The sequence below is a fragment of the Sardina pilchardus genome, chromosome 15 (genome assembly GCF_963854185.1).
Source record: "Sardina pilchardus chromosome 15, fSarPil1.1, whole genome shotgun sequence".
In the NCBI taxonomy this organism is placed as follows: Eukaryota; Metazoa; Chordata; class Actinopteri; order Clupeiformes; family Clupeidae; genus Sardina; species Sardina pilchardus.
The window spans coordinates 33,166,802-33,181,422 of NC_085008.1; the positions used below are offsets into that span (position 1 = coordinate 33,166,802).

At 45.0% G+C, this 14,621-nt stretch overlaps 1 protein-coding gene across 1 annotated transcript in view; it reads left to right on the plus strand.

Moving 5' to 3' along the window:
* LOC134102051 (stomatin-like) overlaps nucleotides 1-7,797 on the plus strand; it is a 10,054-nt gene extending 2,257 nt beyond the window's left edge. Inside the window, exons 2-7 of the mRNA XM_062556012.1 lie at nucleotides 1,451-1,557; nucleotides 1,815-1,887; nucleotides 5,473-5,555; nucleotides 6,086-6,289; nucleotides 6,382-6,516; nucleotides 6,900-7,797. Of these exons, the coding sequence (XP_062411996.1) occupies nucleotides 1,451-1,557; nucleotides 1,815-1,887; nucleotides 5,473-5,555; nucleotides 6,086-6,289; nucleotides 6,382-6,516; nucleotides 6,900-7,088 (791 nt within the window). The 3' untranslated portion in view covers nucleotides 7,089-7,797. The remainder of the gene's footprint in view (nucleotides 1-1,450; nucleotides 1,558-1,814; nucleotides 1,888-5,472; nucleotides 5,556-6,085; nucleotides 6,290-6,381; nucleotides 6,517-6,899) is intronic.
* Nucleotides 7,798-14,621: the final 6,824 nt, after the last annotated feature.

Genomic DNA, 14,621 nt, shown 5'->3' on the forward strand with positions numbered 1-14,621 from the left:
TGTGTGTGTGTGTGTGTATAGCAGAGGGAGAGAGTTAGCCTCGTCCTTAGAGACCTTGTTGCCAATGACAGGCCTTTTTACAATGCCATTGCCTGTGCAAACACCTGAGCCACACACAGACATATAGACAGACACACACACACACACACACACACACACACACACACACACACACACACACACACACACACACACACCATTACGGATGTCAGTCATTCAGGCAAACAAATGATGAAACTTGAGCACACAGGCCAGGGAACCATGACAATCAGGCCTATAGCAAAGTTACTTTATAGAAAGTGGTGTGTGTGTGTGTGTGTTTGTGACTGTGTTTCTGTGTGCATATCAATGGATGTGAGTTTAGATTGGATTAGATTAGATTTGATTAAATTAAAACTGTAATGTCACTGTGCAGAGTACAAAGAAAACAAAATGCAGTTTGCGTCTAACCAGAAGTGCAAAAAAGCTGGAAAGTGCAATGTGCTATACTGTGCAAAGTATAGACAGGTAGTACATAGACAGGACAGGATATATAGTGCTGTGTGTACAGTTAGTATCCAGTTTGTTTACAGAAGGTGGATTTAGAGTATCAATTAAATATCAATATGTGCAATATATTAGCAGTAACCTTATAAGAGCAGACTATACATATGGCTATGTAGTATGAAGATGTACAGACATGTGCAGTGTAGTAGCAGTAACAGTATAAGAGTAGTATAAGAACAATATATCTATCTATCTATCTCTCTCTCTATCTATCACCTATATACCTACAGTACATAATATATATGCTGTGTGATTAGCAGAATATGGATATTTAGATGGACCATGTGGACAGATATGTACAGTATGTACAGCTAGTGCAGTGTGGTAACAGCACCATCGTAAGAATAAGTGTGTGTGCAGGATGAATAGAATGAAGAGCAGCAGAATATGGCTATGCTGTATAAGTGTCATTACAGCAACAGAATATGGCCATGTATAAGTGCAATTACATGTACTGTATATACATAGAATGAAGAGCAGCAGAATATGGCTATGCTGTATAAGTATAATTACAGAGGGAGAATATGCTCATGTATAAGTGCAATTACAGTATGTATATTTAGCTACATTACAGTATATATCATCAAGGTTGGACACCTTAACAGGCAAGGGGAGAGGGGGCTGTTGATGGGCAAAAGTCCGCCTCTTTGCTCTGACTGTTTTTACAATGACAAAGCATGTTGTTTTCCTGCACTAAAAAAACCTTTGACCGGTAGTGTGTGTGTGTGTGTGTGTGTGTGTGTGTGTGTGTGTGTATGTGTGTGTGTGTGTGTGTGTGTGTGTGTGTGTGTGTGTGTGTGTGTGTGTGTGTGTGTGTGTGTGTGTGTGTGTGTGTGTGTGTACCTGAGATTGGATCCTGAGATGTGCGTCCTGACCTGTCTGACCTGTGTGTGTGTGTGTGCAGAAGATGACAGGAGTCTGGGCTGCTGTGGCTGGGCGTTGGTCATTCTGGCGGGAATCTTGGCTGTCCTTCCCCCCTTCTGCCTCTTCTCCGTGTTCATGTGCTTCAAGGTACACACTCACACATGTACGAACGCACGTACGTTCACACGTGCGTGTGCGCGCGCGCGCACACACACACACACACACACACACACACACACAAACACACACTCACACACACAGATACTCTACACTATTTGCATTCACACTAACGCAGCAATATATACAAACCCAACAACCACAACAATATTATGCACAAAACTTCCCCTCTATCTCCTAATAATGTTACAAGGAAGATATTCAGCAGATGGTTGTAAATGTTACAGATTGTTAAAGAATATGAGCGGGCTGTCATATTCCGACTGGGGCGCATTGTGGACAAGAAGCCAAAGGGACCTGGTAAGCCAATGACCACACACACACACACACACACACACACACACACACATTTATTCACACATTTTGCTATTCAAGAGTTTCACTCTCCGAAATTTGGCAGATAAATAAATGTGGGAGTGCTTGTTGTAGGTCACTAGTCAGGGTCCTGACGAGCTTCTCGTGAGCACAGTTGCTCTGCGCTGGCATTACCGCTTGTGACTGTGAAGTGCATCATGGGATCGCGCCGGGCGATATCTGCGCTGGCAGGCGTCAGCCCGGAGTGACGACCGCGGGCACCCGTGAAGCTTAATGTGAGATCGTGTCTGACCTGCTGCGGAGGCCAGGCAAGATGCCAGACGATGGATAATTGCGGCGCGAATAAGGGGACCAGACTGGACCTGAGCTATGAGAATATTGTAATTTAAGTAGCGATTATATTTATCCGTAGATAGCATGTTGGGCAAGGTCGCTGGCCGGGGTCATGAAGTGCCCCGCTGGATCACACCAAATAGGCTGTGCTGGCAGCATTTGGTAAGATCTCTGCAAGCACCCCAACAAAGTCAATCATGTAGTGACCCCTGGCCAGGACCCTGCAACAGTGAAGTAAGTCTGTTTGAATGAGATTTCTGAAGTAGGGAAGGTTCGACCTGATGCAATGTTAACTCGGAGGACCACCGGCCTTGGGTTTTGAGGGTGAGATCTGACAGGCTATGTTGGCCACGCCCTTACTGATAAGAGTGGTTGAAATGACTAGTGGCAGAATACCGGATTGAATAAAAGAGCGGGTGACTGGCTGGCCATCATCTCTAGTGAATAGCGGGTCGGCCGGAAAGCAAAGGAGCAGCATTATGCGATGTGGTTAGCTACAGATGGTAGGGTTGAAGTGGTGGAACAAGTAAGATGTTCATGTGGTTGATGATTTACTGTATTGTCAGGGAGTGCCTTGTGGGGATAGAGTGTACTCTGCAGGTAGGAGTCAAGCATCCCAAAAATGCAAACAAATGCAACACTGGCTAGGGCAAGGTAGGCTAATAGGTAAGGTGATTTGAAAGGTATCAAGAACCCTGGCAGGGTATTTGAGCAAGTGCTCTGCCCAGATAGCATATGTAGTAGGGTAGACTGACTGCTGGCCCTGAATCTTCCCTCTGGCCTGCCTTGGCTAATGAGGGGCGGGGCAATGACCTTAATTGGTTAACTGTCCCAAGTGCAGCCTATTTAACAGCTTGGTGGCTAGCAAACAGTGTAGGCTCTGCTGCAAGAAGGTGTGTGAGCACACCAGAGCCTTCCACCAGGTATGCAATATTTTTGAGTGTTTCTGTTTGTATTAGCTTTTGTCATTGTGGTTCATGTTTATTGTTTTATGTACTGTAGCTGGGTGCCCTGCCTGTCCGGACCACGGCAGGGGTGATGTTGCCCGCTTCTCCGGACTGCTACAGTTGGTCAGGCTGCTGTCTTGTCTTCCTTTAGTTACATTGCATGTAAATGCAATGTACTGTTATCCCTGTTCTTTTTATTATTATCAGGATAATTATTCTTCCTCCGACCAAAATCAACGGTTTTTGACGCTAAAACCACTTAACCGTTTGACGTCATTCAAGCACTCATACAAAGGTCTTGTAACGGAGATTTGACGAATGTATTTTTCACACTTGTGAACTTTATACTTTTTAAGATATTTACGATAAAAGAATTAAAAACTCTCATAGAGTTAACATTGAGAAGCTTTGGCGGCAACGAAGCCTCTGTTACGTCAGTGCTCAGCTGTCCGTAATCAAGGATCCACACCACTGCGCTAAACCAGGCTGCTGAACCTGAATGTTATGTCTACTCATTAAGCTGTACTGCTGTGCTAACCCAGGACGTTATCGTCTTGTCTCCTGTTAGGCTAGCTGCTACTCCTTACATTTGTTTATATCATTACAGTAACCGGTTCGCTCTCGGTAACGTTATCAACAGCTAAAGACAATCTAACCTAACGTCAACGTAAATTTAACACTGTATGTAGCTAACGGCAACCAAACTTGCTCCAGGCTAGGTTTAACGTCGGGTAGGCTCCATCTCACAGAGCAGCCTACACGACACCGATCTTCACCAGAGACACTTATTTGTCTTCACCCAACGTTTAAGTGAAGTCCAACCTGATAGACATTTAGGTTCAAGCCTACTCACAGTGGTTTCTAGCACAAACTGCATTGCTATCATTTCACGTTTGTTTGTTAGCAAGCTAGTCGTTTCAGCTTGGGGACTTGCCAACCAGGCAATCATTTAAAGCTTTCGGTATCATTCACAAATTAAAAACCTTTGTTAACAGTTTATTGTACATTCCTATTAGGACAATCACACACCTGGAGACACTTCGAAGAACATAGCTCATCCTGTAATATAGCCTAAGCCTACATAACATATCCTAATTCTACTGTAAGCTAACGTTACATTTGCTAGATATCCTACCTGTTGCTGCATCATCGTTGATTGGCGTTATTTGAGATTGTAGGTATTCCAATTCCTATTCTGTATTCCAATGGTGTCTAGTATGGCCTACTTTTAACCTGCATTACCAGTCGTTTCACTGTAGGCTACTAAGTGTCAGCTCTTGCAACTTTGAAGTTGGCAACTTCATGTCAGTCTTTTAAATTCTAATAAATGAAGATTTATTTTCTATAATAGCCTATATCCACAATTTTGATGCATTTTCATAAATCACTTTTTAAATGTGACTTTTCAGTGGAATTGTAATTGGGTTATTGTTATTTAGCCTATCTATTCTTCTCTGTAGCCTAGTTGTCTTTTTAACTATAGGCCTAATACAATGTTTTACACAGTCAGCAACCTTTTTCGCATTTACATGCAATGGTAATTCCTTCCATGGAATTACATTTTCTAGTTTTGTTTGATGTTTGATTTACTATTTTGTCTGTTACTTTTGGTTTGATTGTCTTTGTCCATTGTCTTTCTTTTGTGAGCAGGCAGAGTGTTAATGGGGGGGGGGCCTAGTCACCTGCTGGGGAACTAGAGTAATTGCACGTGTGTGTACTGAGAGTTGCTTGCTGTGGAGAGCTGCATTACTGTGTGAGACACTTTCTTAAACTTGCTGTGTTTGGTGCAAACTTCTCACCCTTGATATTAGCCAGTTGTCCAGGCAGCCTAGGCACAAATAAAAGTGAAATCAAATCCAGCAAGCTCTGTATGACAACAAGAGGGCAAACCATTTGCAGCGAGCAAAGTTTAAGCAAGTAAGTTCGGCTGATGAGGTGGGCCTTGACTAAGCAATAGGTTTTATAGGAAGTGAAGGCGTGGCAAAGTTTCGTCACATTTCTCTCGAACCTCTGTTTGCAACGACATTTCATGTTGAAATGCTCAGTCAGTGAATAATGAGAGCCTGGGGGTAACAGAAGAATGTTGCCGTAAAGGCATCTTCCACTCTCTGACTTTTCTCTGACTTTTGCCACTAGTGCTGATTGAGTGCTTTTAACCCCACATGTTTAGCTGTGTGTGTGTGTGGGGGTGTGTGTGTGTGTGTTTGAGTGCCACCAGTGTTGATTGTGTCCTTGTAACCCCAGATGTTCATAGCTGTGGAGGAAAAGTCACGTCTTGTTTTTCCTTCAGGAATATTCGTCATTCTGCCGTGCACCGACTCCATGGTGAAGGTGGACCTGAGAACAGTCTCCTTTGACATTCCACCCCAAGAGGTGATCTTGTTACCTTCTTTTCTGGGTTATATGTGTGTGTTTGTGACATGAAAGCCAGAATGGGACAAGATTGTGTGTGTGTGTGTGTGTGTGTGTGTGTGTGTGTGTGTGTGTGTGTGTGTGTGTGTGTGTGTGTGTGTGTGTGTGTGTGTGTGTGTGTGTGTGTGTGTGTGTGTGTGTGTGTGTGTGTGTGTGTGTGTGTGTGTGTGTGTGTGTGTGTGTGTGTGTGTGTGTGTGTGTGTGTGTGTGTGTGTGTGTGTGTGTGTGTGTGTGTGTGTGTGTCTTTGAGGGAAAACAGGATCAATCAAGTAAATTTGTTGGGCTTTTTCAATAGAGACTGGACAGCAAAGAGTGTGACAAGAAGAGAAGGGGCGGGATTAGGAAATTATCCGGGTGGGATTCGGACTCAATCCCGGACCGGCACGTGGGCCTTGAACCTTAGTGCATTCTCCCTCGAGACAGCTCATGTGACTGATTGTTGTCATGGAGATGTTGTGCAACAAGATAACCTTGCTGTGCGTCTGCTCCAGATCTTAACCAAGGACTCGGTGACTGTGTGTGTGGATGGAGTGGTGTACTTCCGGGTCAGCGACCCCATCAGGTCCGTCGCCAACGTGTCCAACGCAGACTCTGCTACCCGCCTGCTGGCCCAGACCACTCTGAGGAACATGCTCGGAACCAAGAACCTGTCTGAGGTTCTCTCCGACCGTGAGGTGATTGCTCACGGAATGCAGGTGCGTGTTGCCAGCCAATAGTCTATCACGCTATCACACCCTTGAATGTGTCATATTGGATCATTTAACCTGCTGTTGTCATGGCGATTCAGTCGACCCTGGATGAGGCAACGGACCAATGGGGCATCAAGGTGGAGCGGGTGGAGATCAAGGACGTCAAGCTGCCCATACAGCTGCAGAGAGCCATGGCCGCAGAGGCAGAGGCCACCCGGGAGGCCAGAGCAAAGGTCAACACACACACACACACACACACACACACACACACACACATTCATATGCAGTAAAATACTTTTAGGCACATAGAGATGCATGCAAAAAGAAACATGATGTACCTGCTTTCACAAACTCTGTCACAAACATCAGCTCAACTCAATCTCATGGGCATATTCAAGTTAGATTATGCAATCAATTTATCCTAGTTTTCTGGATTTAATGTAGTAAAAGACTGCAAATAGGAATGATTTGATATGTAAGAGATGCCCTCCAGGGTGAGCAGGCTACTGTACAGTACTACGAATACCAGATGACCCCTCACAAGGCTGCTTTGGGCCGGCTATGTTATAACAGCCTGTTGAATTGTGGGTAATGTAGTTCTTGTGTGTGTGTGTAGGTGATTGCGGCGGAGGGAGAGATGAACGCGTCGCGCGCTCTGAAGGAGGCATCGCTGATCATCGCCGAGTCGCCCTCGGCCCTCCAGCTGCGCTACCTGCAGACCCTCAACACCATCGCCGCCGAGAAGAACTCCACCATCGTCTTCCCCCTGCCCATGGACATGATGACCCAGTTCATGAAGAAGTAGAGGACACGAAGACACACACAGATGCACACACACACACCACACACACAGAGAGAGAGAGAAAGAGAGAGACAGGGAGAGACACACAGACACAGACACAGACACAGACACAGACACAGACACAGACACAGACACAGACACAGACACAGACACAGACACACACACACACACACACACACACACACGCTCACATGACAATCAGGTTATAATCTTCAGAAATTGTGAAGTACTTGGTTTGCAGATATGAAATGGATTTCTGTGTAAAATAATTCAAACGAAAGTTGTATCAAGTGATGTTTGATGCAATTTTTGGAAGTTTGTGTGAGAGCACAGTTGTTTACGTGGCAAATGTTTAATGTAATATATGATTTATATGAAATAATAATTTCACATATTGAGAATGTATGTACTATGAAAAATGAAAAAAATCCTCACCGATTCTTTGTGTGAAATATAAAGGCACCCAATGGAACTTGTCTTTTTTATTGCCAACCCCCAGCCTGACTACGTCATCCTCTCGATTCTTGACAGAAAAATGATGTAGGCGGGGCTAAAGTTCGGCTGCACCCAGGCTACCCCCTCCCCCCTTCAGTTACAGAGTAATTGTATTTAATTTGTTCTGTCATTTCCTCATGAAAAAAAAATCATTACACTGCTCAATTCCGTAATATTTCTTCATTTGAACTATAAAGGTATCCGTTTCTTCATTTGAACTATAAAGGTATCCATTTCCTTATATGAAATATAAAGGTATCCATTTCTTTATAAAATATAAAGGTATCAGTTTCTTCATTTGAACTATAAAGGTATCCAATGTAACTTCTTTTTTTTTTGCTATTGGGCTCCCTCTACCGTTGCAGAGTATCTGTATTTTACACAAACGTCGTACATACCATCCATAATTAACACCCATCTCCCTGGACAAAGTAAATGTGGATTTGTTTAGAAACTGGCCAAAATAATCTCCAAATAGCCATGTAAACTGACAACTAGCCTAGGGCTATAGAATGCTCACAACCCTCCATATTATCAATTGATTTATTTAAAGCTATTTAGGTTTTGGGGTCCAGTAGCTGACAGCCCATTGGTGGAGAGAGCAGACGGCCATGCAGAGGTCATTGGGAGATGCTGAGATAAGGCAGAGTGGAGGAATGCAGCACATCTGTGTTGGGTTCAGGGGATACACACACACACACACACACACACACACACACACAAATACACACACAAACATGAACACGAACACACACACATACACACAAACACACACATGACACACGACACACGAACACGAACACACACACACACACACACACTCAGGAGATACAGGCCTTTCATCTGCTAAGAGTTAGCACATGCTGACGTCAGCCTTCTCCAGGGATGGCCCACTGATCACTGTAAATCTGCGCTGCTGTGGGGGGATAGAGCGCTAATTAGGGGGAGGTATATGTCTCTCTCTCTCTCTCTCTCTCTCTCTCTCTCTCTCTCACACAAACACACAGTTATGTGTCTGAAGGGGCCGGAGGTGGAGGAGTGAAAACATTCTTCTCTCCTCCTTATTCTCTCTTTATTTTTCCCTCCCTTTCCTCCTTTATATCTCTTTAATTTGTCCTCCCTCCCTCTCCCTCCTCTCTCTCTGTCCCTCCATCTCCATCCTCTCCATCCTCTCCAACTCTTTCTCTCTCTCCCTCTCTTTCTGGAATAAGAAAACAGGGAGTACTAGAACATGAGGAATGAAATATTCAGCTTCCATTTGTTTGTGTTGTGAGTGTCAACAAATTAAGTCAGGTATGTGAAATTCCTTTTTTCTCTCTCCCTCTCTTTCTCGATCCCTCCCTCTCCCCCTCTCTTTTCTCTCTCTCCTTCCTCTCTCCCTGTCTCTCCATGTCCATCCTGCTCTCTCTTTCTCTCTCTCTCTATCTCCCTCTCGCTTTCTCTTCCATTCTCTCTCTCTCTCTCTCTGGAATAAGAAAACAGGGAGTAGTAGAACATGGGGAATGAAATCTTCAGCTTCCATTTGTTTGTGCTGTGAGTATCAACAAATGAAGTCAGGTATGTGAGATTCAGTACTTCCTCTCTCTCTCTGTTTCTCCTCGGAGCTTGTGGTGCTAGCCCCCAGGCTTATGTAAATAGCACACAGTCAGCCAGAACGTGTGGAATGCCATTTATTTAACCATGGCTATCAGTCCCGGAAAACAGTCCCGGAATGTGTCAGGTGATGCAACACGTATGTTTCCTTTCTAGGAATTCGGAATTCCACGTAAATGACCATGGGGTTCGGGTTCTACCAAAGGCCCCAGCACAGGAAAGACCAGCGCAGCAATAAAACAAGCCAAAGTGACCGAGGCTTGAGAAGAGTGCATGTAATCTCACACAACCTCCTTTCTCCTGCTGCTGTAGTTGGACATGATGCACTGAGGGCACCACACACACATATTTGCGCACACACACACATACAAGCACACACACACACACACACACACACACACACACACACACACACAAACACCCACAAACACGCACACATAGGCTACCAGTGCACGCACACACACACACACACACACACACACACACACACACACACACACACACACACACACACATACACACTCACCTCATGTCCCTTTCTCTTCCTTTCTCTTCTATCCCCCAATCCTTCTCTCCTCTTCTCTCTATCCTTCTATTCACTCTTCTCCTCTTTATTCCACCTCCATCCATTCCTCCTCTCCCTCGCTCTCCCCTTCCATCCTCTTCCTCTGTTCTCTCTCTCCATTCTCTCTCTCTGGCTGACTGGTGTAGAGCCCCTACAGGCCCCTCAGAGCAATCTCAATCTCAGTCTCAGCTGCCTGCACAAACAACCACTCCTCCTCCACCCAGGACACACACACACACACACACACACACACACACACCCTCCTCCTCTGCCCAGGACTCACAACACACACACACATTCACACACACTTGCACGAAACCCATCCTCCTCCGCTCAGGACACACACACACACACACACACACACACACACACACACACACACACACACACACACACACACACACACAATACCCCTCTTCCTCGGCCTGAGACAGACATAGCTCTCAGGTATCGCTATAATCATAAAAATAAACGGAGCGTGATCTATGTGCCGTACCAAAGTGTTCTCTCTCTCTCTCACTCTCCCTCTCCCTCTCTCTCTCCCTCTCTCTCTCTCTCACACACACACACACACATACACTCATACACACACACAAATGATGGTATAAACCAGGGCTCAACATTAGCTTTTAAAAGTGGTTGCCAACTGGGCAACCAGGCATGAGGTTTTGGTTGCCAAATACAAAAAAATGGTTGCCCCATTATTAAAGGCCTGTTATTTCAGTTTTCTATGTGCACTAAAATAAGGCATATCTTTGATGCCTTGGATACATACTGTCTGTATCTACAATATGTTTAATGTGGTGTGTAGGGCTAATTGAGTGCACATTGCTTGTGTGTACAGTAGGTGTAATTGAGTGCCTGCCACTTTAAGAAATACGTGGTGAGAGTAATTAGCCAACACAGTCTACACTAGTGAATAATAATAGTTGCGCATAACGCATACGGATGCAATCAGAGGTGCAATTCATTGTTTTCTTATAACATTCGATTAAATAAATGTTCGAAAATGAAACAAGTCGAAGACAATCTTTTTGGGATCATAGAAGAGATAAGTATCTTCTAATGTTAATGATTTTAGTGACCACTACACGAAGGACATACATGACCTGAGCTAGCGGCATGGCAGGAGCTCTCTCCAGATGTAAAAGTTTGCCAAGGTTGCGTAGCCTTCTAAATGAACCCAAAAGTAGGCCTAAATTGCCTAAATCCCATAGCCTAGACAGGTTAGCAACACAAATTTGAGAGATGCAAGAGAGCAAATCAACTTGATATTAGCCTATTATTATGTGTTACAATAGCATCACTTAAACTAGCAGCCATGTTTCGCTGACACTGCTGCGCGTGTGTGTGAGAGGGGGAAAAGACGCACAGGCTAGCTTGTAGGGGAGAGGGTGCCTTGCGCACACGCATGTTAGGCTTTTTCAGAAGAACACGGTCATTTTTAAAAGTATCGTAAAGTAGGTTAACATTAGGCATTGTGACATTTTTAGTTTTGTATCGGTGAACCGTGCAACACTATAATCTTCATGCCTACTTGAAAAACGTTCATTTTGTTTACTATTACCTGCGTTCATTTGCCGGGCCATCCCGAGTTTTAGGAAATTAAGTTTACGTTGCCCACCACATGTGTGAAATGCTGAAATGTATGTACTGATAATTATAACAAAAAATGAAAATAATAATCAAACTACAGGAAAAAAGGGACAATGTTGTGGTTGCCACTGGGGCAACCAGGAGTGAGGAATTGGTTGCCACTTGTCATAATTTGGTTGCCCGGGGCTACTGGGCTACCGTTAATGTCGAGCCCTGGTATAAACAGTCTCCCACGTGATATATCTGCTAAGGCCACGCAGAAGCATCTGGAAGTGATCTCATCCCAAGCTTCCCTGAGTCCAGGAGAGGAGGAGAGGAGGAGGAGGAGGAGGAGAGGAGGTGAGTAGGAGGAGAAGAGAAGAGAGAGGGGAGAAGATAGGAGTCCAGGGAAACAGAAGAGGAGGAGAGGAGGAGGAGAAGAGGTGAGGAGGAGGAGAAGAGAAGGGGAGAGGAGTAGGAGGCAAGAGAAGGGAGAGGGAAGAAGAGAGCAGTAGAGGAGGAGAGGAGAAAATGAGGAGATGAGAGAGAGAGGAAAAGAGGAGAGAAGGAGGTGAAGAGAGAGGAGAAGAGGAAGAATGGGGAGAGAGAATAGAAGTGGAGAATAGTAGGAGGACAGTATGAATTGCATGTGCTTACATGTGATGTTCATGCTATTCAACCATGGTGATCTCATCACTCGTGCCCAGTCAATTCCCATAGCAACCCACTCTACTTTTATAGGAAACATCCAATGGAATTGTGTGCTGGAGGATACGACTGTAGTCTGACCAGGTGTTGTGAGGATGATCCGAGCAGGGTCCAGGAAAACAAAGTCAGCAGTGAGAGTCAACTTGGTTTTATAAAAGAAATGACTTTTATTAGTCACCGAAATTCCCACAAGGTCAACATACAAGAAAGCTCCCTCCCTAGCGGTAGTTCTCCCCCTTTTACTTCCCTCTCTCCCTGTCTGTCTTCAGGTTCTCAACTAATTGCCACCAAATCGTTTCCCAGATTAAACGCAGGTGCATCAATTAGTAAGCTACCTGGAATCACTGGCCCCCAATCTGAATTAACCCCACTGACACAACTAACTCTATGGTGCGATGTGGGGGTGCCACAACCCACATCGTCACACCAGGGCTCATACACACACACACACACACACACACACACACTCATACACAAGCACATACGCACGCAAGCACACACGCACGCACGCACGCACGCACGCACACACACACACACACACACACACACACACACACACACACACACACACACACACACACACACACACACACACACACACACACACACACACACACACACACACACACACACACACACACACACACACACACACACACACACACACACACACACACACACACACACACACACACACACACACACATCCCCCAAAGGCAGAGAAGCTCCAGAGGGTCACTGGGATGAGTGGGGTCAGGAACAGAGGGACTTTTGGAGAGTTGTGGGCCTCCATTGTATCGGAGTCTCTGTTCTCAAATATCTGGGTCAGTCGGGCACGCTGTTGACAAACAGTTGTTTTTGTTTTTGCTGCCAGCACGTCACCACATTCTTGTTCCGCTACTGACCAGCTAACCCAGCCTGGACCGCATGCTGCTTTTCACAAATGTGCCACACACACACACACACACACACACCCACACACACACCCACACACACACACACACACACACACACACACACACACACATACTCCTGTAGAAGAACAGAGACTCATTGAGAATCTGTGTGTGTGTGTGTGTGTGTGTGTGTGTGTGTGTGTGTGTGTGTGTGTGTGTGTCGTGTGATGTGCCGCTGTGAACTGGTATGTTGTTGATGGGAGAGACAGAGATAGTGAGACACAAAGCATTCCTGCGCACAGCTATTGTCTCGTGGAGATCCATGAGCCAAAATCTCCATGACGAATCCTGCAACAGGGAGCTGAGTAGAGATGTCAGTAGCTACGTTTACATGCACCCTTTCTAATCCGATTCAGGCCCAATCGGGTTGAAATTCCTTCATGTAAACAAGACAATCGGAATGAAAATCGCCGATCTGATTGAAATTTGGGTCGGATTGAAAGAGGTGGAACGGACCCGTCCGGTAGTAAAATAGTTGTCATGTATACACTGGATCGAATCGTTCCCTGCTACTCTTCCCTTCTGCGCATGTTCAGAGAAGGAGGCGCAATATTTCTCTTATCAAAAAAGCCACCACGGTGTAGGCAGAGAGGGTTAAAGATAGTAATGAAAGATCTTTGGTTAGGTGTAAACATAAGCACTGGGCGTGAGGTTGAACCATATGTTTCTTTAAGGTCTATGGTTTAAACAGTGACGGATAACATGGCATCGGAAGAATAGGCTATTTAGTTTCGTGACACTTTCAAAACAACAACAAAATCTGACAGCATCTTTGAAGTTTAGGAAGTACTAGGCTGCAGGCAGTTGGATGGCGTAGGCTTTGGTAAAAGCAACGACTGAAATGCAGTGATGAAGTCTCGTTTTCTGAAAGCCAAATCTGTTAACAGGTAGGCTATGTTTCGGAGGCTAAACGGCTATTGAAACTACGACTACAGTGGAGACAGATATTTTGCGATGTCTGAAAGAACGGGGTCATCCCTATGTTCCCCGGGTCCTATGTTCCCCAGGTCCTATGTTCCCCGCTCGGGTCCTATGTTCCCCAGGTCCTATGTTCCCCGCTCGGGGACATAGGACCCTTTTTCAAAAAAAGGGTCCTATGTTCCCCATTTTTCCCCAAAAGGGTCCTATGTTCCCCGGTTGCAATACATACAGGGGATCATAGGACCCTTTTTCTGAAAAAGGGTCCTATGTTCCCCAGGTCTCCCGGGGAACATAGGACCCTTTTTTTGAAAAAGGGTTCTATGTTCCCCGCTGTGAGAAACGGAACTTTACCAGTCTCACCCACTGCATCCCTCTTTGATTGTAAAATGTTTTGTGAGTGGTAGGTGAAAGACTCTCCTGTGAGGCAGAGTAAGTGAGTATTAGATAGATAGATAGATAGATAGATAGCCTACTTTATTGATCCCCAAGGGGAAATTAAATTCAATTAGGCTAATACTTTAACTGTGCATTGTTTGTGCTATTTTTGTTGGTAAAATTATTATGACCGCCCTACAGCGCAGGTTTAGTCAGATTTTTTTTTTTTTTTTTTTCATGCGCAATTGTCCGTCAAGGATTCCCGGGACCGGGGTGCACGAAACTTGTTGGACATGTTGGACCACCTTTTTTTGTATGTTGGTCTTAAAGGACCATATCAACCCATCC